Source organism: Diabrotica virgifera, chromosome 2 (assembly GCF_917563875.1).
Source record: "Diabrotica virgifera virgifera chromosome 2, PGI_DIABVI_V3a".
In the NCBI taxonomy this organism is placed as follows: Eukaryota; Metazoa; Arthropoda; class Insecta; order Coleoptera; family Chrysomelidae; genus Diabrotica; species Diabrotica virgifera.
In genome coordinates, this window is record NC_065444.1 from 69,505,316 (window position 1) to 69,530,315 (window position 25,000).

General features: G+C 31.7%; 1 protein-coding gene across 1 annotated transcript; it reads right to left on the reverse strand.

Moving 5' to 3' along the window:
* Positions 1-12,469: 12,469 nt before the first annotated feature.
* LOC126880078 (transcriptional coactivator YAP1-like) lies at positions 12,470-13,888 on the reverse strand. Its single transcript, XM_050643743.1, has one exon. The coding sequence runs from the start codon at positions 13,789-13,791 to the stop codon at positions 12,547-12,549; it is 1,245 nt and encodes a 414-aa protein (XP_050499700.1). The 5' UTR covers positions 13,792-13,888; the 3' UTR covers positions 12,470-12,546.
* Between the last annotated feature and the right edge of the window lie 11,112 nt (positions 13,889-25,000).

Below are 25,000 nucleotides of genomic sequence, written 5' to 3' on the forward strand. Positions count from 1 at the left end.
ACATATTACAAAGTTTGATATACTCATTTATTGTTAATATAATTGCGAAAAAAGGTCGGAATTGCAAAAAAAATTATTTTTGCAATAACTGTTGTAAAAATTAGTGTACAGGTTTGAAATTTTTGTCAAATGAGGGTTCTTTGGTGCTTAATATGTGATAAAAATTTCAAAGCGATTCATTCAATTGTTTAAATTTTATTCGAATTGTTTATCTCAGAGAGCATTTTTTTGCAATAACATAAGTCAGAAAAAAATGACGTTAGAACCATTCCACAGGTGTCAAATGGAAGAGCATGAGCTATATTTTCAACTTGGTTTAAAAAAAGCGAATAAAAAATGCATTTATTAGTAATAAATAATTATGCAAAAGTATCGTAAATATTTCCTTATAAACTTTTTGAATAAATTTTTCCAAAAAAATTTACTTTTTTACCCTGTTTTAAGTGCAAAACTACCAAGTAATGTTATTTATATCATAATTGATAAAAAATTGTAACAAATATATATAATTTCTTATATAACAAAATAAAAAGTTTATAAGGAAAGAGTTATGATACTTTTGCATAATTATTTATTACTAATAAATGCATTTTTTATTCGCTTTTTTTAAACCAAGTTGAAAATAAATATAGCTCATGCTCTTTCATTTGACACCTGTAGAATGGTTTTAACGTCATTTTTTTCTGACTTATGTTATTGCAAAAAAAATGCTCTCTGGGATAAACAATTTGAATAAAATTTAAACAATCGAATGAATCGCGTTGAAATTTTTATCACATATTAAGCACCAAAGAACCCTTATATGACAAAAATTTCAAAGCTGTACACTAATTTTTACAATAGATATTGCGAAATTAATTTTTTTTTGCAATTCCGACCTTTTTTCGCAATTATATTAACAATAAATAAGTATATCAAATTTTGTAATACGTCATTTTAAAGCTTTTTCTATAATCTCAAAAATATTTGTACTAAAAAAACCATAAGTTTCACTGGTTTCCATTGATTTGAAAAAAAGGGAAAATGACATTTTTTGGCACTTAATTGTTTATAAATAAAAATGGCCGCCAGATCCTACGCAGGAAATAGTTACAATTTGCTGTTATAGGTATAACCTGTCGAAAAAACGCTTCAGTACCCTGGCTGCTCGAGTGTCATGGAAAAAACCTTATTACCCTGGACTAAGATATTTTCTATAAAAATAGAAGTTGTTGGTAGAGCTGTTTTGGGGTTTTAGCCAAATTTGTAAACCAAGATTATTTAATTGGCGAATACAACATTTCGATCTATTTATGTACCGTATTCAAATAGAACATTAGTGGTATTTCTATTCATTTATGTTATGCTCTGTTTGTTGTACCAATTTTAAAAAGTTAAATTAAAATAAACGTTATGTATTAATATGAAATGTGCTTTATGCTTTAATTACATACTCGTGAAGTTATCGGGGGCCGCTCGGGGTAATTTGGCCTAGGGCCGCAAGTATACTAAATCCGGCACTGAAAATTCCATAATGTTTTATGGAACATCCCTTGTTTATTTAAGTAGGTACACATTTCCAATAATAGTACCCCGCTGAGCTGAATATTAATAATGACTCTTAGTTTGATTGCAGAACTATAGATCTAATGCCTATATGGCATAACCCTATATATCCACAATAAGCACAATGTGAAGTGTACCTAAAATACAATAAAATATTTGATAAATATTACTATGAAGATCGACAAATAATATTTGAAGTATCTAACAGGTATTAGAACCACGAACCACGTATAGTAATGGTTGCAAAATTTAATTAAACAAAACGTTTAGCAAAAAACAAATGTTAACGTAGTAAAAGTTAATTAACAAAAACTGAACAGATTTATGATAACGAAACTGATCTTTCCTTGCAGGGAAACGACCCTTGTACATAAATCGGAGTTATGGATTTCACAGATATTTCTCAGAATGAATTTTAAGTGCTTGTAAAGTAACCAACCAGGTTCGGATCTGCCCTACTTGCCTGTAACGTGAAATGAATTCGATGAAATGTGAAATATTTATTATATCAGAAAGGTACAGATAGACCAAGTGCAAAAGTGGATTTGTTTAATTTTATTAAAATAAACATATAAAAATATAATTGTTTAAATTACATATAATTACTTAATACTTTGCTAGTAATGTTAGAATTTGTATTTTTATATAAAATATCTATTACTATAGAATAAACATAACATATAGGTAATAATATAGAGCTGCGAAAGAGTCTGGCAACAAGTTGCCAAGTTTGAAATAAATAAAATTATATTTATGAAATTGTGGAATACGAATAGTCCGTTCTTTAACGGTAAAATATTGAAAAACCTCTAAATTTTAAAGAACCGCTTGGATTGACATGAAATTTGGCATACACATAGCTAACATGTCAAAGAAAAAAAGTTATATTGTGCCGATATGTGCTTTTGCCCTGGGGGGTGGTTTTCACCTTCTCTTGGGGGTGAAAAAATATTCGTCCAAAGTAAGTCAGGAAATGGATAAACTGGCTAATTTTAAGTAACTTTTGTTCTATAGAGTTTTTTCACTAAGTCAATACTTTTCGGGTTATTTGGCAGTGAATTTGTTCATTTTTTCAAAAAAATAACCACGCTTTTAGACGGTTTTTCGCAAATAACTCAAATAGTAAGTATTTTGTCGAAAAACATTCATAGCAAAAATATAGCCTGTAAATAATTTTAAAAAATGGTGTATATATCACGTCTCTATACCTAGTAGAAGCAGAGTTATAGCTAATGAAAAATAGGTTCATATTCGTCAAATTCCAAATGGAATACTTTAACGTGAAATAACCAAAAATGAAAAACATTTCGGGGAAACCCCATTACAACTTATTTAAAGTGTTTAAAAAGAGTTTCATTTTTGTTTTATAAAAAAATTTCTATCATCAAAAGTAAACAAATTACGCTCAAAATAAAGTTAGTCCCTTTTTGTTTTAGTAAAAAAATCAAGAAAATCACCCCCTAATTAGTATCTTAAATGAACTTAATCGTTACAACTTCACAAGTTTTTTGCCTCGTGTACGTATTGTTTATATGATCTGTAAGTTTCATCGGTTCAAAGTCCTTATTGTTGAAAGAGCTGTAGTTAAAATGGGTTGAACGAGTCACTGATCACGAATGTATGCCAATTTAGAAACACCAAATCTTAATCAATTTTTGTCTAACAGAAAAACAAAAAAATACATGATATTCAGAAAAGCAATGCTGACTTTTTTTTTGTTTTTCGAGATTTTTGGTATCTCTAACAATTTTTAAGTTATTTTGAAAAAAAGCGTATTTTTCAAAATTAAAATTTTTAAAAATTTTACTTTGAAACCAAATTTTTTCAAAAATAAGCACTTTGAATCGATGAAACTTACAGATCATATAAACACAACATAAGTAAAATAATTTGTGGAGCGGTAAAAATTAATTTCATTTAAGTTGCTAATTAGGGGATGGTCTTCCCGATTTTTTTTGCCAAAACAAAAGGGACCAACTTTATTTTGAGCGTAACTTGCTTAAATTTAATGCTAGAAACTTTTTGTAAAAACAGAAATAAAGCTTTTTTTAAACACTTTAAAAAAGTTATAATGGGTTTTCCCCAAAAAGTCCTTAATTTTTTGGATATTTCACGTCGAAATATTCTATTTGAAATTTGGTGAATATGAATATATTTTTCATTGGCTATAACTCTGGTTCTACGAGATCCAGAGACCTAACGCGTACACCATTTTTTTTTACTTTTTTATAGGCTATATTTTTTCTAAGAACGTTTTTTTCTACAAAATACTTACTTTTTGAGTTATTTGCGAAAAACCGTCTTAAAATGTGGTTATTTTGTTGAAAAATGAACATATTCACTCGCAAATAACTCGAAAAGTGTTGACTTGGCGAAAAAGCTCTACAGAACAAAAGTTACTTAAAATTAGTTAGCTTACCCATTTCCGGACTTATTTTGGACATATATTTTTTCACCCCCAAGAGGGGGTGAAAGTCACCCCCAGGACAAAAGCACACATCGGCACAATATCACTTTTTTTCTTTGACATGTAAGCTATACGTATGCCAAATTTCACGTCAATCCAAGCGGTTCTTTAAAATTTAGAGCAAAAACCGTGAAAGAATGTACTAGAATTGACATTGTGTTTCCTGTATTACCGTCATCTTATATATTTTAAAATGTGTTAATAGTCCACTATACTAATAGTTTGTTAATAGTCCACTCGTCAAAGATTTGATCTCTAAAACCGAGACGAAAAAGCTGTATTTTGTTGAGATCATCAATATTTAGACTCTAAAAAGATGCAAAAAAGTGTGCCACTTCGACCCCGGCAAACCTCCCCTAGTAGGGGCGGAGAAACGGAAAACATCGATGTAACAAGAATATGTACGCCTTAGAAAAAAATGCTTCGAACGAGAAATGTAGCTGAGATAATTTTCAGCAAAAATGTTTATTAGCACTTTTTGTGTAGAATGAACCGTATTCTCAGAAACAACGCTTGAAGTAATCGGCGATTTTAAATGTCAGTTACGCGCGTGAAATCAATTTTTTAAACAATTTGTATCAATAACGTAAAAATTTGATATCTTTTGATCAGAGTGTCCTATCGACAAAAATCAAAATGAGTTTTAAAGTTGATCGGTCTAAAATGTTTGCATTTTGTCGCAAATGAAGTTACTTTCTATAAAGCTGTTATACATTCACATACATAGAAACTTATGTCGAATACTTTGTAAGCTTTAAGATGTTTTATTTTTTGCATGAAAACGGCGCGTCGCATGAAAAAAAGGGAAAAAAGATTTTTTTTGTTACCAATTTACCGAGGAATTTAAAAATTATTTTTAATTTAAAATAACTCAGTGCGTACTATTTTTTTTTAATCAGACCATTACCCGTTTGCGTGCCAATGGCGAATATAAAATCTTTAATTGTGTGTTAAAAATACGCAATAACTACTTATTAAAACCCACCAAATTTCATTTGCATAACTCAACCGGTCTAAGAGCAATAAATAAATCGATAGTTTGTAAGAAAAATTTCAACACCCCGTATTTTGGAAACGAAGCACTTGCGGTCATATGTCATATGCTTATAGAGTAAACCGTCATTATTTTTTCATGTTGACTTAAAGTTTGTTGCACTTTTAGAAACACCCTGCATAACTCGACATATAGTCCAGAAAGCCACTGCGCATCCGCTAGGAAAAATATTCTGATTCGGATTTTTGCACAATCTTACTCAAAAAGGACTCCTTTTAACAAATTTGCATGTTGCCAGTACCAAAAGGTGGTCAAAAATTTTTTAAACGTTTTTTTTTTGTTTTTTCCTAAAATTATTTTTTTTGCATGGAAAAAAGTTTTTTTAGGTTTTTTGGATCATTCCAAACAGAAAAGGTCTTGGTCTTTAGTGACTTTTCTCTAAAAATTATAGTTTTTGACATATAAGCGATTAAAAATTGAAAAATTGCGAAATTGGCCATTTTTAACCCTCAAAAACTATGTGAAAAACTGAAAATTTGAATGTTGCCAAGGTAGGTAGATATTCTTTAAACATCGATTGATGAACTCCCGAAGAGTTTTTTGCAATACAATATTCAAAACTCCTTTGTTTTTTAATTGCTAATCAAGCGTGCGCGACAATATTTTCCACCGACAGTATGGTGCAAATGAAAGGAATAAATTCGTTATTTCGTAAACCGGCGACTTTAAGAAAAAATCCCGAAACAGGTCGATTTTTATTTTTAAGTTATGATATTGTGGCATATATGGTATACTAGTGACGTCATCTGTTTGGGCGTGATGACGTAATCGATGATTTTTTTAAATGAGAATGGGGGTCGTGTGGTAGCTCATTGGGAAGGTTCTTCAATTCTCTATTCAGTAATGTAAACATTTATATAATTATTTATACAGAGTGTCCTTCTACTTCTATTTTTGTCAAATAATTTAATTTATTAAAAATTTTTTGGACACCATGTATAAATAATTATGTAAATGTTTATATTACTGAATAGAGAATTGAAGAACCTTTCAAATGAGCTAGCACACGACCCCTATTCTCATTTAAAAAAATCATCGATTACGTCATCACGTCCAGATGGATGACGTCACTAGTATACCATATATGCCACAATATCATAACTTAAAAATAAAAGTCGACCTGTTTCGGGATTTTTCCTTTAAGTCGCCGGTTTACGAAATAACGAATTTATTTCTTTCATTTGCACCATACTGTCGGTGGAAAATAGTGTCGCTCACGCTTGATTAGCAATTAAAAAACAAAGGAGTTTTGAATATTGTATTGCAAAAAACTCTTCGGGAGTTCATCAATCGATGTTTAAAGAATATCTACCTACCTTGGCAACATTCAAATTTTCAGTTTTTCACATAGATTTTGAGGGTTAAAATGGCCGATTTCGCAATTTTTCAATTTTTAATCGCTTATATGTCAAAAACTATCATTTTTAGAGAAAAGTCACTAAAGGTCTTTTCTGTCTGGAATGATCCAAAAAACCTAAAAAAACTTTTTTCCATGCAAAAAAAAAAATAATTTTAGGAAAAAACAAAAAAAAAACGTTTAAAAAATTTTTGACCACCTTTTGGTCTTGGCAACATGCAAATTTGTTAAAAGGAGTCCTTTTTGAGTAAGATTGTGCAAAAAATCCGAATCAGAATATTTTTCCTAGCGGATGCGCAGTGGCTTTCTGGACTAATAAGCATATTGCTATTTAAAAAAATACAAGATGGACGTAATATTGAAAAGATGGCGACATACAAACTTGAAGGTTGAAGGATCCTCTAAAAAATTCATAACACATTATCATTTGGTATCCCACAATTTCATATTTATAGTTTTAATCATATCAAAGATAGAACCTTGTTCTAACACTTGTTCACAAGCTTGTATAAATGATCACACATATTTTTTGGTTAATACTACTTTTGATTAAATGTAAATTAAGCACAAAATACTACTCTACAATTTATCAGAATTTAATAGGAACTGAAAAGATATAGGTATTAGTGATGATATAGCGTGTCTACTTAAGTTGGCAACATATGGGAATTTTTTTTATTGTGATTTAAAAAAAAAGTTATTATTCATAAAAAGTTCTGCATGATCTAAAACCTGGGATCCAACCGTCAGATATCAAATGTTAGATATCAATATTATACGAGGTATGTCAAAAAATTTGAATTTCGCTCAAGAGTAAAGTATCTTTATATTTCACAATATCGGGAGTTATTATTTTTAATATGCAATAGTATTCTTCTAGTAGAAAAAACATTATTTCTTGCAAATTTTTCTCAAAAACCCAACAAGAAAAAATCTAGTGGCGTCAAATCTGCAGACAGAGGAGGCCAACAAATTTCAGAAACCCTGTGTATAACTATTCCATTTAAACGATTTTCAATGTATTACCTTACATCTAACCTACTGTTACATACTGAAAACTTAAATGCATCGCTAAAATGTTAAAAGGCAGACATTAACTAAGTGAAAGGTTATTAACTCTTTAATGTTCATTAGACCTTTAATGAATTTTGTTTTGTGTAAATTTGCTTATCATTTTTAATCGGAACGGAAGAGTTATCATATTTGTAATAAATAACCACAATGTTCGGTATCGGTAATTTGAAAAACAAATTTTTCAATTAGAAAGATGTAATATAATTGCATATTAAAACATAGTTTTTAATTCCAAACAACTTTTCATACTAACAAATTTTCGATATTGTGAAATATAAAAGTACTTTACTCTTGAGCGAAATTCATATTTTTTACATACCTACCTCCTAGAAAATTGATAAGATTTGATCTGATCGGAAGAATAACTTTTTTTCTTAAAATGAATAATAAAAAAAGTTTCTCATTTGGTTCCAACTTGCGTAGACACACTGGATATCTCAAATCTGATTAAGAAACATTTGTTTCCAAGCAGAAAACAACAGGTACATAAAGCTATCGAACATCTATATTTTTTTCCTTATCTAAAATTATAAATTACTATAAACACAGTAATACTGGTGAAATGAGATTCTTTGTTGACAATTGTATTCACAGTACCCATTTTATTACTAAAATTGTGTTAATAGAGACATTTAGGATTAAATTGTTATCCGAGATCAGTTCTTGTTTGTTTCAAACGAAAAAAAAAATTAAAAACGGTATTTTAAAAACGGTTTTCATGTGAAAAAGGAGCGCATATCATGTTATGTATGGAGAATAAATTAAAAAAGATTATCTAAGAGGCTTGTAAGATCAGAGAAAACCAAAAAGAAAGTTTTTTGAGAGGTTAATAAAACTTAACTTGCCTACATGCACACTTTGCAAGATAAATGAGTTTTTAGAGCAAAATATTTCAACCATCGTTAAGTTTATTAATAACGACAGTTTCAAATAGAAGAGATCTTAAGTCCTAGTAAAGTGTAAGATTTCTTTTACTGAAAAGACTACTAGGTCATAGACCCTACCTACTAATAATGATGATAAACTATCTAGATGACCACCCTCATAAACTGTCATAGCCGCTGTTTTACAATTAGAAGAAAGTGCTCATTAGATCAGAAGAAGTGTTGTGAAGACTTTCAAGTAACAGAAGTGAACAATGAAATAAAGCTACGAAAACTACAATACCTTGGCCACGTGATAATGGGAACAAAATAACAGCTTCTGCAGAATATCTTGCATGGAAAGATTTTAGGAAAACGTAGCGTTAAAAGAACTTGAAGTCTTCGAGATGTGGCTATACAGGCGAGTCCTAAAGATATCATGGACGGACAAGATGACCAACGAGACCGTATTGCGAAGAATGGAGAAAGAAAGAGAGGTGATGTATATCATTAAAAGGAGAAAATATCTCGGACACATAATGAAAAACGACACTGAATACAGATTACTAAAGGTAATCCCTCAAGGAACAGTATTCGAAAAGCAACGAGAAGAAGAATATCATGGTTAAAGAACCTGAGGAAATGGTTCTCTACAACAATAACTAATCTATTTAAAACAACAGTTAATAAAATAATTATAACCAGAATGATCTTCAGTATTCGAAACGATAGGCACCAAAAGAAGAAGAAGAAGCGTTAGAAGGCCATGAATGTCATAGCTGCGCAATCTCAGGGAGTCGTTTAATTGCTTCTCTTACCAACTTTTTAAAGCAGCTATAAACAGAATACAAACAGACATGATGATCGCCAACCTTCGAAAGAAGAAGGCATTAGATCTAAGAAATCAAAATCAGACAACCACTTACGAACCAGGTCCTTAGTTATTCATGCTGACTCGGACAACTTTTCTATTTCGGAAAATGTTCGGGAGGGGGCGGTTCGTAAATATAGAGGTTTCTAAACTTTGGTGTGTCCGAACAACTGGAGTACCCTTAAAAATTTATCGGACAATATTGCTAGACTAGTTAATTGTAAATATTTTTATTAAACAATCCTGCAAAAATCAGCTGTGAGGGTATAAATTGTATGACTCTTTATGACATTATGACTATGGAGTCATATATGATTTTTTTTGCAGGATTGTTTGATAAAATTCACTGGTAATATTGTCCGATAATTTTTTAAGTATACCTACTCCAGTTGTCGAACGTACCAAATTTAGAAATCTCTATATTTACGAAACGCTCCCCTCCCAAAAATTTTGCAAACTAGAAAAGTTGTCCGGCTTGACATGAATAACTGATTAAAAAAAGTCTAATGAGGGAGGTAATACATTTTGTGTGTGGGTCAAAGGTCTAATAATTAAAAGCTACAAATTGCGACATAGAGTGCAAGAAGCTTGTAGGAATCTCGAAATAAACTGGGAATAAACGATACAACATGGTTAAGTCTGGAGAATGCAATAACAAGAAAGGAAGAATATACAGACTGACTCTGGTCTTATGAGCTAAGTATAATGGTGACTCCAGATGTACAGATCTGGATATAATATAATATTTACCAAGAAACTAACAAAACCAGTCAGGAGCTAAGTCCGCAAGAAGTATATAGATAATAATCCATGGGAAACTAAATTTAATACAGATTTATTCATCGATTCCTGATAAAAAATAAGAAGAGATAGAAAATAGCACATATCAGCCAAGATAAATGTGGGTCCATGGCAGGATCATACGGATTAGGTGTTCTCAACAACAGTGGAGATTCTCTCAAAGAATCCTACCTAGTATGGGTATAAAGCTAGCAGATCGAAAACAGAATAAACAAGTACATGTACCTGGCAACACCAATAACATAAAATAACGACTATTATTTTTCTCATGATCATCTTTCAGTGCGTCACAGTTTTTCGATTTCTTTCTAACGCATTAAATTGTATGTGACAGGAAAAAAGGCACGTCGGTGATTACTTTGGTAATTATTCTAGTTCGGTGATTATTCTAGTTGTCGATAGATAGCGCCATAATAAAAAAAAATATTTTTTTTTAATTAGATAATAATATTACAAATATAATCTGTATAATTTTTAAGACTATACAAATCAAAGAAAATACCATTTTATAAATGCAAGAAACACATTTGATTTGTTTTTATTCCAAATTGAAAATAAAATGTGACAACTGTCAGATTTAACTAAAATGTCATGTTAGAATAAATGTCATAAATGTGTATTATCACGGACTTACCCTTTTTCCTATCATTTGTTACGCACTGAAAAATGCTCATGAAAAGGACAATATATTATACTGTCATAATTGAAAAATACGTGTTTAAAAGTAGCCCCTAACATATAATAGCCCGATCAAAGAACAATCCGACCCCAAAAAAAATAAAGGAAGGATGAAAATTTGGGAATAGGTAGTTGAAATTGTCTATTATTATATAAGAAAAAGTTTACAATTCTACATCCCCTCCATTTTATAAAAATGGAGGGGAATACCCCCCTCTCGAAGATAAAAAAAATACATTCAAAATAAGACCGGAATTGGATAAAATGACTAATCATAAACAACTTTTCTTCTATAGAGTTTTTTCACTAATACTTTTCGAGTTATTTGCGAGTGAATATGTTCATGTTTAACAAAATAAAACATGTTTTTTGACGGTTTTTCGGAGATAACGCAAAAACTAAGTATTTTAGCGAAAAAAATATTCTTAGCAAAAATATAGCCCATAAAAAATTGAAAAAAAGGGTGTATACATGATGTCTGTAGACCCAGTAGAAGCAGAGTTGCAGCTAGTGAAAAATAGGTTCTTCTTCGTCAAATTCCCAATCGAATATTTCAATGTGAAATAACCCAAAAACGGAGCACTTTTAGGGGAAAATTCATTTTAACTTTTTTAAAGTGTTCATAGCATCACATTAAAATTCTAACATTACCACTCACAAGTTACTTTGTCTATGTATTATTTATGTGATCTGTAAGTTTCATCGGTTCAAAGTGCTTCGTTTTGAAAAAGCTGTAGTTAAAATGGCTTGAACGAGTAACTAATCATGAGTTTAGGCAAATTTTGAACAGCCATAGCATAACCAATTTTTGTCTAACAAGAAAACAAAAAATCAAAAATAGTCAGAAAAGCAAAACGTAACTTTCAGTACTCTTTGAGATTTTTGGTATCCTAATTGTTTTTAAGTTAATTCCATAAACAATTACGATTTTTTTCAAAATTAAAAAAAAATGTTTTATTTTAAACCCAATTTTTGCAAAACTGAACACTTTGAACCAATGAAACTTATAGATAATATAAACAATACATAAGTAAAATAACTTGTAAAGCGGTAACGATTAATTTTATTTGAGAAGCTAATTAAGGGGTGATTTTCGCCATTTTTTTACCAAAAATAAAAGGGACCAACAATATTTTGAGCGTAACTCACTTACTTTTAATGTTAGAAGTTTTTTTAAAAAAACAAAAATAAACCTTTTTTTAAACACTTTAAAAAAGTTGTAATGAATTTTCCCCGAAAAGTGCCCCGTTTTTTAGTTATTTCACATTGAAATATTCGATCTGGAATTTGACGAAGAAAAACCTACATTTCATTAGCTGCAACTCTGCTTCTACTGGGTCTGCAGACCTCACGCATACAGCATTTTTTTCAGTTTTTTTTAAGCTATATTTTTACTAAGATTATTTTTTTCGCTAAAATACTTACTTTTTGAGTTATCTCCGAAAAACCGTCCAAAAACATTTTTTTTTTTGGTTAAAAATGAACACATTCACTCGCAAATAACTCGAAAAGTATTGACTTAGTAAAAAAACTCTATAAAACAAAAGTTACTTAGAATTAGTAATTTTATCCAATTCCGGACTTATTTTGAACGTATATTTTTTCACCCCCGAGAAAAAATTTTTCACCCCGTATTTTCAATTTTTGTAAAATGGAGTTGTAAACTTTTTCTTATATAATAATAGACAATTTCAACTACCTATTCCCACATTTTCATCCTTCCTTTATTTTTTTGGAGGTTTTCGTAAAATTTTGCGTTCCATGATCGGGCTATAAGTAAATGAAAATCTTTTAAAAAACAATAAACAATTTCAAACTGCTCTTATACATTATAACTCACAACCATAAGTATGATTTTGCATCCACCACATTTGTCATAGAAACCTCTTCGTTTGGGCGAAATGTAGGCTCCAAATCATCTGTAGAGCTCACGTCATCTTCCAACATGGGTATATCGAAAGAATCCATATTTTGACATTCTCTACTGACGTCCATAATTGGCTGTAAGGCTTCGGAAACTGGAGGCACAGCTCCTCTAATATCCTCTTTTTCTGGGCGATCTGTTATATCAGGTAAAAACGAGTGTACTAAAGCAGTCATCATATTTTCCTGTTCCCTTATATATTCATGTCTTTGTCTGAGTCTTTCTCGTTCCAGATAAAGCTCCTGCAATCGTAGTTGCTGAGCAGAAGGTAGCTGGGAACTAAATTCATTTCCATTCTCTTCTGAGCTAGGTTGTTGGAAATGTGTAGGTGTTATGATTCTAGGATCTAGTGAAGAAATTGAATCTTCATGTTGTCTTAAAACATTTTGATGTTTTTGCTTAAGCAGTGCGCGTGAAAGCTCTGGCAACGCGTACTTCCCGTCCGACGTAGATTGGCGTGAAGAAATTCTAGGATCTTCCCAAGATGTCGTACGTGTTTTGTGATTCATAAAATAAATTTCACCTTCAGATGTTCTTGCCTGTTCCCATCCGTCAGGTAAATGCTCTAAGTTCCTGTTTTGGACAACCGTATTATAATAAAATGGATTAGAAGATAATTGGCGAGTAGACAGAAGCTGTTCGGCACTATGATGTTTTTTGGAAGCTGTTTGAGCAGCTAAAGAATTTGTAGGGTGGTCCCATGTAGTTGTCCGTGTGTTATGGTTGATATAATAAATCTTCCCATCTCGAGTTCGACCCTGTTCCCATCCTGAAGGTAAACGATTCTTAACTTTTGATTTCTTACTTACATCGTGTGACTTCTGTTTCATGTGCTGTAATGGCTGTTGCTCCATGTATGTTTCTTGAAAAGATGCTGGAGAGCTGTGAGCTCTTTGGTGAATAGGTATTGTACACGCGGAACTTACAGATGTAGTAGATGTATTACTTCCACAAGAAGAATCCACTGAACTATCACGAGAGTGGTTTATTGATTTTGATCCCGTTGTCGGTGGATTAAAAAATGAATCAGGAAGTCTGCGTTTATGCCACGGTACTTGTACGTTTCTTTTGGAATCTGGCTTTAAAACACTGTCAAAAAGAGCTTGTAAGTCCTTCTCTGGATCCACCGTCACTACTTCGCTTTTATTCAGTGCCATTATATGGACGGAGTAAAATCACTAAGTACGGACACGTAAGCTAATTAAAAATGCACTCAAAATAATTAAACCCATAAAGGCAGAGAAAACGTTCAGACTGGGCGCGGTGGCGCGTACGCTGCTCTATACTCAAGTTTTAGTTGTTTTTGTTTTGATTCGTGTTCCACACGCATGTGCAACTTAACTTGTCACCATGCTTTATGCTTGTTGTGTAAATAAAAAATATTTGCTGACTGTGAAATACTCATATTTTCGGTAGTAAAAGTTTCTATTCTATTAATAATCAGTAGTTGGTTCGCATGTAGTTATCACAGAATTCGCGTCTCAATCAATGAATCATCGAGATATAATCGAACATATCTTTATTGCAGAAAATAAAACTTCTGATATGCGTTTTTATAATTGTCTTTGGGCTGCAAATGTAAAAATATTTTTTATGAAAAATTATTTTAAACACAATGAAACGTTTAACTTATATCCTTTTAAGTAAATAATTTATATTTCTGTTATTGGTAAAATAAAATTTCTATTTCCTTTTAAGAAAAAATTATGAATATTTTTATGTGCATGTCAAATAGGTCATTTTATCTACAAGATAAATGTAAACGATTATGTTGTAAACTATTCGACGAATATTCATATCAATCCTATTAGTGACCAATTATTGTCTATATTCTGTTTGAAAGTTATTGATAGCAGATAGCACAGTTTATTGACACAGGTGATAATCTCCAATGCAATGTTATTGCCAAATATTTCAGTTAAGATTTGAAGTTGTTGTTTTTAGACCTTATTACATAAAACATAACGTGCAGTATTGTTAATTTTTTATTGATATCGACAAAAAGCAATACTAAAGGTATTTCAAAAATGAATATCCATTTTCAGTTTCGTTGCAACACGAAACTACAGCCGCATCATTTTTCCAGTTCAATCAGAGAGTGCAGCAAGCACTTCTACCGGTTTCGAAACTTATTAGTCTCTCATCAGGAGGCACATATGCTGCTCTCTCTGACCCAACTAGGACAAACCCCGACGTGCAGTCACGGATTGCAACGTACGGAATGGCAAATATGCCCTAGCGGCAACTGCTGTTAAAAAGCTAAGTTTTCAATATAATAGCACCGTGACCCGTCAAAATAGCCCGGTCAAAACAGCCCCGTCAAAAAAGCCCCGTCAAAATAGCCCCAACACAAAATAGCCCGCAAACAAAATAGCCCCGACAAAATAGATCGCACACAAAATAGCCCCGGTCAAAACAGCCCCGGCTAAAACAGCCTCTTATAAACAATTACATAATTATTTATACAAGGTGTCCAAAAACTTTTTTTTAATATTATTTGACAAAAAGGAAGAATGTATTTAATTTATTTAATTTAAAATGCATTTTACTGTTGCCCGAAAACAGACAAAAATGTTTATATCATAAATTAACATTGATTTTCGCTTAACTTAAATGTTCGAATTTCCAAGAGGCAGGAAAGACAGGACTCGAGTTCTCTGAAAAGACAATTTTTATTTAATGTTGTTAAGATAAACATCTGAATAGAGGATAATAATTTCTCTGCGCTGTCAAGGCAACAATATGGCAGCAATTGATTCCTTTCTGCAACAAAAGCTGTATTTACGTTTAAATTAAAAAATTCCACCAAAAACTCATTTTGTCAAAATTAGTCACTTGACCCCTTTCTGAAATAAACGATTCAATTACCATTTCCGAAAAAATGTATTTTTAAGGAATTATTTCATGATGAATTCTGAAGGGAGCTTTTTTCTCGGGGCTATTTTGTCGGGGCTATTTTGTCGGCGGGCTATTATTCCGCGGCTATTTTGTCTGCAGGCTATTTTGTCGGAGCTATTTTGTGTGCGGGATATTATGTCGGGGCTTTTTTGACGGGGCTATTTTGACGGGGTACCTAATAGCACATAAAACAACATCCAAAAATGTTATTCTACATCCTACCACACTGAAAACAAAATAATGGGAACCTTCTCTGGTAACACCTCCGAGGCTTCTACAATTTGCAAGCCATAGCGGATGCTGAGACTAAGGAAGATGAGGGAATTTTACAATTTATAATTCACGTCCCATCTGCTCAGCGCGGTAAAGTTCCAACGAGAATGGTTCCCTTCGTACTCCAATCGAAGTAAACATGTAAATCAAAAATGAATATCCATTTTCAATTTCGTTGCAACATGAAACTACACCCGCATCATTATTCCAGTTCAATCAGAGGGTGCGACAAGCACCCCTACCGGTTTCGAGACTTACTTATTGCCTTAAGGTAAGCAGGCCAACATCTTAAGGGGAAAGGCGCAAAATGTCGCCTGTCAAAATTTTCAATGTGCTTTAAATGTATTCATTTTTTTCGAATCCTGAGAAAACTATAAAACTAATAAGTATTGTTGAAAAATTTAAACGCAGAATGAAAGATTACATTATTACCGAGGGTCGAAAGTCTCTTAAAATAAATAAAAAGTTTCTTTTGAATAAAATATTTGCAATTAAAAATCACACTAAATTTTTTCTTTTGTTTTCACCCACATAACTTATTAAAATAATCATTATGTAGAAGTTTTCAGTATATATTACAATAATGTAATCTTTCATTCTGTGTTTAAATTTTTCAAAAATATTTATTAGTTTTCTCAGGATTCGAAAAAAAATTAATACATTTAAAACACATTGAACATTTTGACAGGATATTTTGCGCCTATGCCCTTAAGAGGGAATAGTAGCGATCAACAGGTAGTCAAAACGCGTTCCAAGATTGCGGCTGTAATTTTGAATATTTTTTCGAGATATTTGGCACACGTATCCGTAATATAATAAAGAATGGCGGTACAGAGCCCAATTTGAAAAATATATTAGTATGTGGAAATTACTCTGTAATTAAATACAATATTAAAAAAACGAGCCTGTACCGCCATTAAGAAGAACAAAATAATAAACTTTTTTGAAATAAACTTTTTTATCCGATGTCTAGATTTTGTGTCATTTTGGAACTACTAAAATTTTAGTAGTTCCAAAATGACAAAAAATCTAGGCATAGGATAAAAAAGTTTATTTGAAGAAAGTGTATTTTTTTGTTCTTCTTAATGGCGGTACAGGCTCGTTTTTTTAATATTGTATTTAATTACAGAGTAATTTCCACATACTAATATATTTTTCAAATTGGGCTCTGTACCGCCATTCTTTATTATATTACGAATACGTGTGCCAAATATCTCGAAAAAATATTCAAAATTACAGCCGCAATCTTGGAACGCGTTTTGACTACCTGTTGATCGCTACTGTTTGCTCTTAAACTAATAGGACTTTTCATCAATTGTCAGTTGTTTCGAGTTTCTGTCATATAATATTAATACACACGGATTATACGAAATATGACAGAAGCTCGAAACAAATGACTGTTGTTGAAAAGCCCTCTAGGTATATGCAAATCTAATATCTAATCTATGTATCCTGTATCGCTTGCATGGGTTAAACAGGGTCGCTGAAGAAATAAGAATCCAATTTTCAGATGTCAATTTGTTAATAAATAATTGCAATTTTTTTTTCCTTAAAACTCCTTTGAGAACTCAAGTGTGTAATAGTCTAGGAGGTAGTGTCAAATTTTTACAGTGATTTTAGCACGGATTCTAAGAATTTACTTTGGTGATTAGTACTTGTTTGATATATAACGAAAATGTCTTTCAGCTGGCGCGATTCGGGGGCTTTTAGGCAAGAAAGAATAATTATGAAAGTAGATGGAAAAAACACTAGAACTTATATGTCAAATATTTATCTACGTGCGATATGGTCTATGTCATAGCCACCTTTACTTAACAAGCCATGAAGTTGAAACTTGGCAACATCTATTGGTAGACCGATTAATTCTGACAGTTCTCATTTGTTTTTAAATAATTTTCACTGTATTTACAGAGAAACTGAAATATTTTACAATATTTCGTGCTCCAAATTATAAAGAACATTAAAAGGTATGTTATTAAGATGATTTTAGTTTAATATAATATATTTTTATGTAAACTTGCGGGCATATAGAAAACCGTCCACTTAAAAATTTTGTCATTTTTAATGTCTTAATATTTCCTAAACCTGTTGCTAGATTTAAGTGATTTTTTAAATATGTTATAGCCTAATTCTTAAACAATACCGCTGTAATAATATTGTTGCTAACGAGTTAAATTTTTATGGTGTACAGGGCATTTATAAAATACTGAAATTAAAACCCAACTATAGCCTCTGGTTTTCTTAACATTCTGTTTTTTTGATTAATTCGCTTATGTTTAACAACTAGATTTGTTCTTTATCAATTCAGTGTGTTTCTAAATAAGTGCTACAAACTTTAAGGGGAAAGGAACAATATGCAAAATTTTGACGCCTGTATTTTAAATGTAATTATTTTTTTCGAATTCTGAGAAAACTAATAAGTATTTTTGAAAAATTTAAACGCAGAATAAAAGATTACTTTATTACCGAAGGCCGAAAGTCCCTTAGAATGAGTAAAAAGTTTTTTTAATGACATATTTGAAACTAAAAATTACACTAAATGTTCTGAGTTTTTCACCCCTGCAACTTATTAAAATAAACATAGAAGTTTTCAGGAACTTTAGGCCCTCGGTCCTAACGTAATCTTTCACTCTGCGTTTAAATTTTTGAAAAATACTTATTAGTTTTCTTAGGATTCGAAAAAAATGAATCCCGTTTATATTCTTGTTATTGGTTTTTTTTTGTATAATAAACGTTACTTACAAGCAATTACTTTTAATATTATTTTGTATAAACTTCTAATTAATAATATTTTCTTGTTCGACTCAAAAAATACTATAAATTTTACCAGAATTTGTACTTTAAAATCGTAGTTTCGAAAGCGGTAGTCCGAAAGTCAGACTACCGACGTCATCAATTGCGACGTTGCCTTTTTCTCTTCATGGCTTGTAAAGTAAAGGTGGCTATGTCTATGTCTATTGGGTAGGATACCAGGGCCTAGATTCCGTGCACTACATGTCGCTTTCTATCGATATTTGAATATCAAAATATTTGAATTTTTTTCTAGTTTTGCTAGGTTATACTCTAATTGATAAACTAGAGCAAAACTAGAAAATAATTCAATTAAAGCTAAAAATCCATATATTTTGATATTCAAATATCGATAGAAAGCGACATGTAGATATCTACAGTGCACGGAATCTAGGCCCTGGTTTTCACACGCTTTCACCCTGGAGGCTCGAGTTCGATTCCCGGCAATTGACATTTTGATTTGAAAAATAATTGATTTTATAAAAAGTTTTTTGTTACAAAAGGGTAATTATTTTTATTATTAATTTTTCTGGTCTTTTTTCATTTTATGTCCCGGTTTTGGGCCAGCTGACACACCATTTGATAATAAGCTTTGGAACACCTAATTAAATTAAAAAAAAGCCATGCTAAAATGCTCCCGTCAAATTTGACATTATCTCCCGGGCTATATAAGGAAAAGTTACCATAATGTTCCTCTGCAACTGCAACCCGAACCGGTATTTACACGAGAAGATGATGATCAATGCTGCATTTTTTTATTCTAATTCTTTCGTTTCAATGAAAGAATAATTATTGTAATATATTATTGTGAATGGAGTAACCGTGAACAATATTAGATATGACGACAATACATTAGTGATGGATAATTGCGGAGAAGACCTTTAGAGTCTTAAGTCGGAGATGTCACACTGGAAAGGGGAGAGAAACTCGTGTATCTCGGAAGTAATATTGTTACAAAACTGACTTTACGCGGTTGACTTTACTATTTTATTATTTATGTTTTTAGGTACTAAATTTAATTTTCAAAAAAACTCATACAGAAGTAAAAACTTCGAGATGTATTCTGGTATAAAATCGTTTATTTAAAAACTATCTAAAATGTCATGGATTGCAAAACGTTTTCGTTCTAATACAGAACATCTTCAGTGCATCCTGCCGAGTAGTTTGAAACTAGCACACTGTATATAGTGGTAACCCCATCATATATGGTTTACATAATATAATTTACTAAAATTTTATGACTACAAGTCGATGTTAATAGATATAATGGAACACATGCTAAAAGGGTGCCATGCTTCCCTGCTCGAAGATGCTAGGTACTTGCCAATTCAATGGGCACAGACCAACTCTGGTTGGTCTGTGCCCATTGAATTGTTTAATTGCCCGTTTTTTAAGGGTGAAAACTACCCCTAAAAAACTACTTGTAAAAAATTATAAAATAACATTTTAAACTTTTAGTCCTGTCGCCAGGGGGGGTACAACGGCCTCCTTAATTCAGATGGACTTACCCAAGTTTTTTTTATATATTTTGACCCGTAGAATACGAATTTTTTGGGTAACAGTTGATCCGGATGTCGATAAGATTGTTATAGACAAAGAACTTGAGGAATTACATAACAGCGATTTCTCGCAAAACAAAACATCTTTTTGTATTTTTTGGGTCATTTTAAGGAAAAAATATTCCTACAAGTTTTTTCGTAAAATGCATAGTTTTCGAGATAACCGCAGTTGAACTTTCAAAAAATCGAAAAATTGCAATTTTTGAACCCGAATAACTTTTGATTAAAAAATAAAGTAGCAATTCTGCTTACCGCATTTGAAAGTTTAAGTCAAATTATATCGGTTTTGATTATTTGCATTGCTAAAAATTAATTTTTTTATTGTTAAACTAATCTATAAACACATAGTGTTCCCCGTGCCTAATACATGCGTTTTAACGCATGTTACGTAGAAATTGCCTCGCTTGCACTTGTACCTACTCTACCTACTCGTTCGATTTTAAATGAGAAATCATTGAAAACATCACTCACATACTAGGTGTTTATAGCTTTGTTTAACAATAAAATAATAAATTTCTAGCAATGCAAATAATCAAAACCGATGTAATTTGACTTAAACTTTCAAATGCGGTAAGCAGAATTGCTACTTTATTTTTTAATCAAAAGTTATTCGGGTTCAAAAATTACAATTTTTCGATTTTTTGAAAGTTCAACCGCGGTTATCTCGAAAACTATGCATTCTACGAAAAAACTTGTAGGAATATTTTTTGCTTAAAATGACCCAAAAAATACAAAAAGATGTTTTATTTTGCGAGAAATCGCTGTTATGTAATTCCTCAAGTTCTTTGTCTATAACAATCTTATCGACATCCGGATCAACTGTTACCCAAAAAATTCGTGTTCTACGGGTCAAAATACATAAAAAAAACTTGGGTAAGTCCATCTGAATTAAGGAGGCCGTTGTACCCCCCCTGGCGACAGGACTATTTAATATTGTCAACATTTGGTTCTTATTAGTTACATAATGATTGTTTTATGCTTAAGATATACTATCATAATATTGCAGCATAAAAATGGAAGAAACCATATTTAAAAACGAACATCAATGTATTGCTTTTGCGGATGATCTAACAATATTAGCAAAATCAAAGAAAGAATTGAAAAGAATTGTGAAAAAGATAGAAAAAGAAGCAAATAGGTTTGGTCTAAAGATAAATGAAAAGAAAACTAAATACATGATAATGGGTGATACACAGCAAGACAATGAAGAGTTTATAAAAATACAAGGGGAGAAAGATTACATATACAGTTTTGACAGAGTGGAAGAGTTTACTTACCTTGGTGTGAAAGTAAAGGAAAATGGACATGAAGATAAAGAAATAGAATCCAGAATTACAAAAGGCAACCAGAAATACGGAATGCTGAGATCCTTAATGAAGTCGAAGTTTGTTTCAAGAAAAACAAAAGAAAGAATTTACAAGACAGTGATTAGAGCTACGGTTGTATATGGAGCTGAATTATGGGTTTTAAGAAAGGCAGATGAAGAAAGATTAGAAAGATGGGAGAGGAAAATTCTCCGATCAATTTACGGCGGCATAAATACACAAATGGGATGGAGAAGAAGGACAAATAAAGAGTTGGAAGAGCTGTATACGGAACCAAAAATCACCGCAATAATAAAGGCGCATAGAATAAGATGGCTGGGACATGTGCAAAGATTGGAAAACCATAGAATGACCAGGATGATATTGAACAGGAAACCAGTAGGGAAAAAAGGAAAGGAATACCCCGTAAAAGATGGTTTGACAGCGTCCAAGCAGATTTACGAGAATTAAAAATAGATAACTGGAGAAACAAGGTATTAGACCGAAAAGAATGGAGAGGAGTGGTAAGAAGAGCGCAAGAGAAATTGTAACAGAAGAATATGCCATGAATTATAAAATGAGAGCTATATATATGTATATATTTATATGATGTATTTTTTAAATAGACAAATTAATATTGTATATATTAGATATGTATAGTAAAAAAAATGTAATTGTGTTTTTCACGCCCAGGGCCTACATGGCCTGTTGAGCAAAATAAATAAATAATCATAATATTTCAACCCTTAAAACCACCCTTGTTGGAGCTATATATAAAAAATTACTTATTCTAAAAGAATAATTTCGGCTTGCATCGATTTACATAAAAATTTGGGATTAGTATTATTGCACCCTGTGCTTCATATTCTATATAACATGCTCAAGGGCGTCGATTATTTTTAGGGGTGTAAACTACCCCTTATTGTCAAAAATTATATAAAAATATTGTAAACTTTAATATGGGTAAAATTTGGTTTTGATTGGCTAAAAATAATGATCGTTTCATGCTTTAGGATATAATATCATAATATTTGAACCCTTAATAACCACCCTTAAGAACATTACAATTTTTATAAGTAGATAATTTAATAGATAGGTATATAGGTACAGAAAAAAAGTAGAATTAAAGAATTACAAAAACATTTATTTACACAAAAATACGAATTTATCGTTTTATAAACATAGCTCCTTCATTTTTGGCGATAAAAAGTTTTTCAAAAATGATTTTGTAGGATTTTTGAAGAGCTATAAGAATGTGTAAATTAAATTTCATTAGATCCTTTAGTTTTTAATTGGGGTGGGTTTAAAGTGCTCGAATAAGGGGTGTTTGCTCGTAAATAGAGGTTTTAAACAGCTATATCTCGCTAACTATTCACTGTAATGAAAATCTATGCCCAATATAATTTTTAATTATTAAAAAAGCTACAATTTAGTAGTCTATCATTTTTTTCGTGTCTCCAGTATTTTCGGAGAAATTTTGAAGTAAAAGGTGAAAAATACGAAATTGCAAAAAATAAATTTTTCTTTGAACTCCAATTTTTCTAAAATTAGGCCTTTTAAATAGGTCAAACTTCTTGGGTGTATTGACAATACAAATATACAAGGAATTATAGAAAGGTGAAGACCAATTTTTAATTAGGAGGGTAGTTAGTTAGGGGGTTATTTTCACTGATTTTTTCGTAGAGAAAAGCAGGTACCGACATTTTTTTGATCATAAGTCGCTCTATTTTCATGCTAGAATTTTTTTATTATTTTTCTTTGAAAGGTTTAATTGTATACTTAAAAAAATGATTATGTATTTGACGAGAAAAGCTTTAACATGCCGTATCTCGGTTTGTACTGGTCTTAAAGATGTTGTTCTGAAGCTATTTTCTTGTGGCATTTTTATAATTTGAATTTGAATATACTTGGTCTTAAAGATATTACAGAAAAAGAATTTAGTTTGTGTTACTAAAAGATACAATTTTGTTATTTGCAGTTTTTTTATTAAATGCGTATTTTTCGAGATATTCTCAAAAATCCCTCTAAAAAAGTCGATTTTTTCGACGAAAAACTGTTACCTTCAAGCGCGAATAACTCGAAAAATATTAGTATTACGAAAAAATGTAAAAACCATTTTTTTCTTAGAATTACTTTTTACATCGATTTACATTGTTAAAATATAACAAAAAATTCCCAGCCTCGAGATGGGATGGCAACCACCCCCAAGGTTTAAGCGTACAGCGGCATGATATAGAAAATTATCCTTGGACTATTCCCTACTTTCTGTGAAAATTTCAAGTAAATCCATGCTGGACGAAAAAATTGCGAGCCAAAATGCTTCATTTCCTCGACTAGATCTTTTACGTCTGATCATTCAGAGAAAGATGCAAGGTAAACGTGGTCCTGGTAAAAGAAGAGTATCCTGGCTGAAAAATCTAAGGCAATGGCAATATATGGAAAATCGACTACATCATTATTCTGAGCTGTTTTCCATAAAGTCATTATAGCGAATATTGTAGCCAACATGATATCCAGAGGCGGCTTTACCTATTGTGCAGGGTGTGCGGTGCACACGGGCGCCGGGATGTTAGGGGCGCCGAGCACCAAAGAGCGGGTCCTTTACTTTGTTTCAACATAAAATATGAAAATTTTTTAAATAGGAGGCGGAAGATGAATCAATAACTGACGCGAAAATACATTTTAAAGTAAACTCTTACTATTACCTATTAGATATTGCAATTACTAAATTTGACGAACGCTTCGAACTTTTAAAGCAAAATAATGACACTTTTTCGTTCCTTCAAAAATTAAAACACTGGAAGGATAAAACACTGCAGTAAGCGGAGCCCCGCAGACTGCAGACTTTTTATCGGCCGATAGTTTAGTCGGAATGGGCTGTTAGTGCGCATACCAAGCCAACTAAACAGTCGGGTTGGTGAAGAGGGCGCACGCGCACACTATGAACAGCCGACCGACTATTCTCGAACGATTTAGTACTAAAGTTCTTATTTGACTGTTGAAGTTAGTAGTCGCACAATGAAAAAATTATCCAGAAATGTTATTATCATTCTCATATAACGGAGGAGGAAATCCAAGAAGAGATTCCGAGAGTACTGAGTGCATCCAATTTACAGTGAAAGAAATAAGACGACGCGACGGTTAAAAGTAAAAGACGTGATCTAAAAGATTGTCATGTTAAAATGGAACTGACAGGACACATAGGAAGAATGGAAAACAACCGTTGAACGAAGCAAATTCTTAAATGGCGACCAACGACTAGCAAAATAAGTAGAGGCAGACCTCAAACAAGATGGACTGATGACATCAAGTGAATGGCTGGTCACGAATGGATGCAAAAAACAACAAACTAAAATGAATGGATACACCTAAGGAAGGCTTTTATCTGGCGATGGATGGAATAGCTGTTGATGATGCTGATGATGAATTCTCAGTGACAGATTATTTAGTGGAAAATTCTACACAATGTATTCTAAATTACTTGATTACCCAAAAAAGTGTTTCGCCTTTTGTCGGATGATCTTAGTCACCTTCAATGAGCT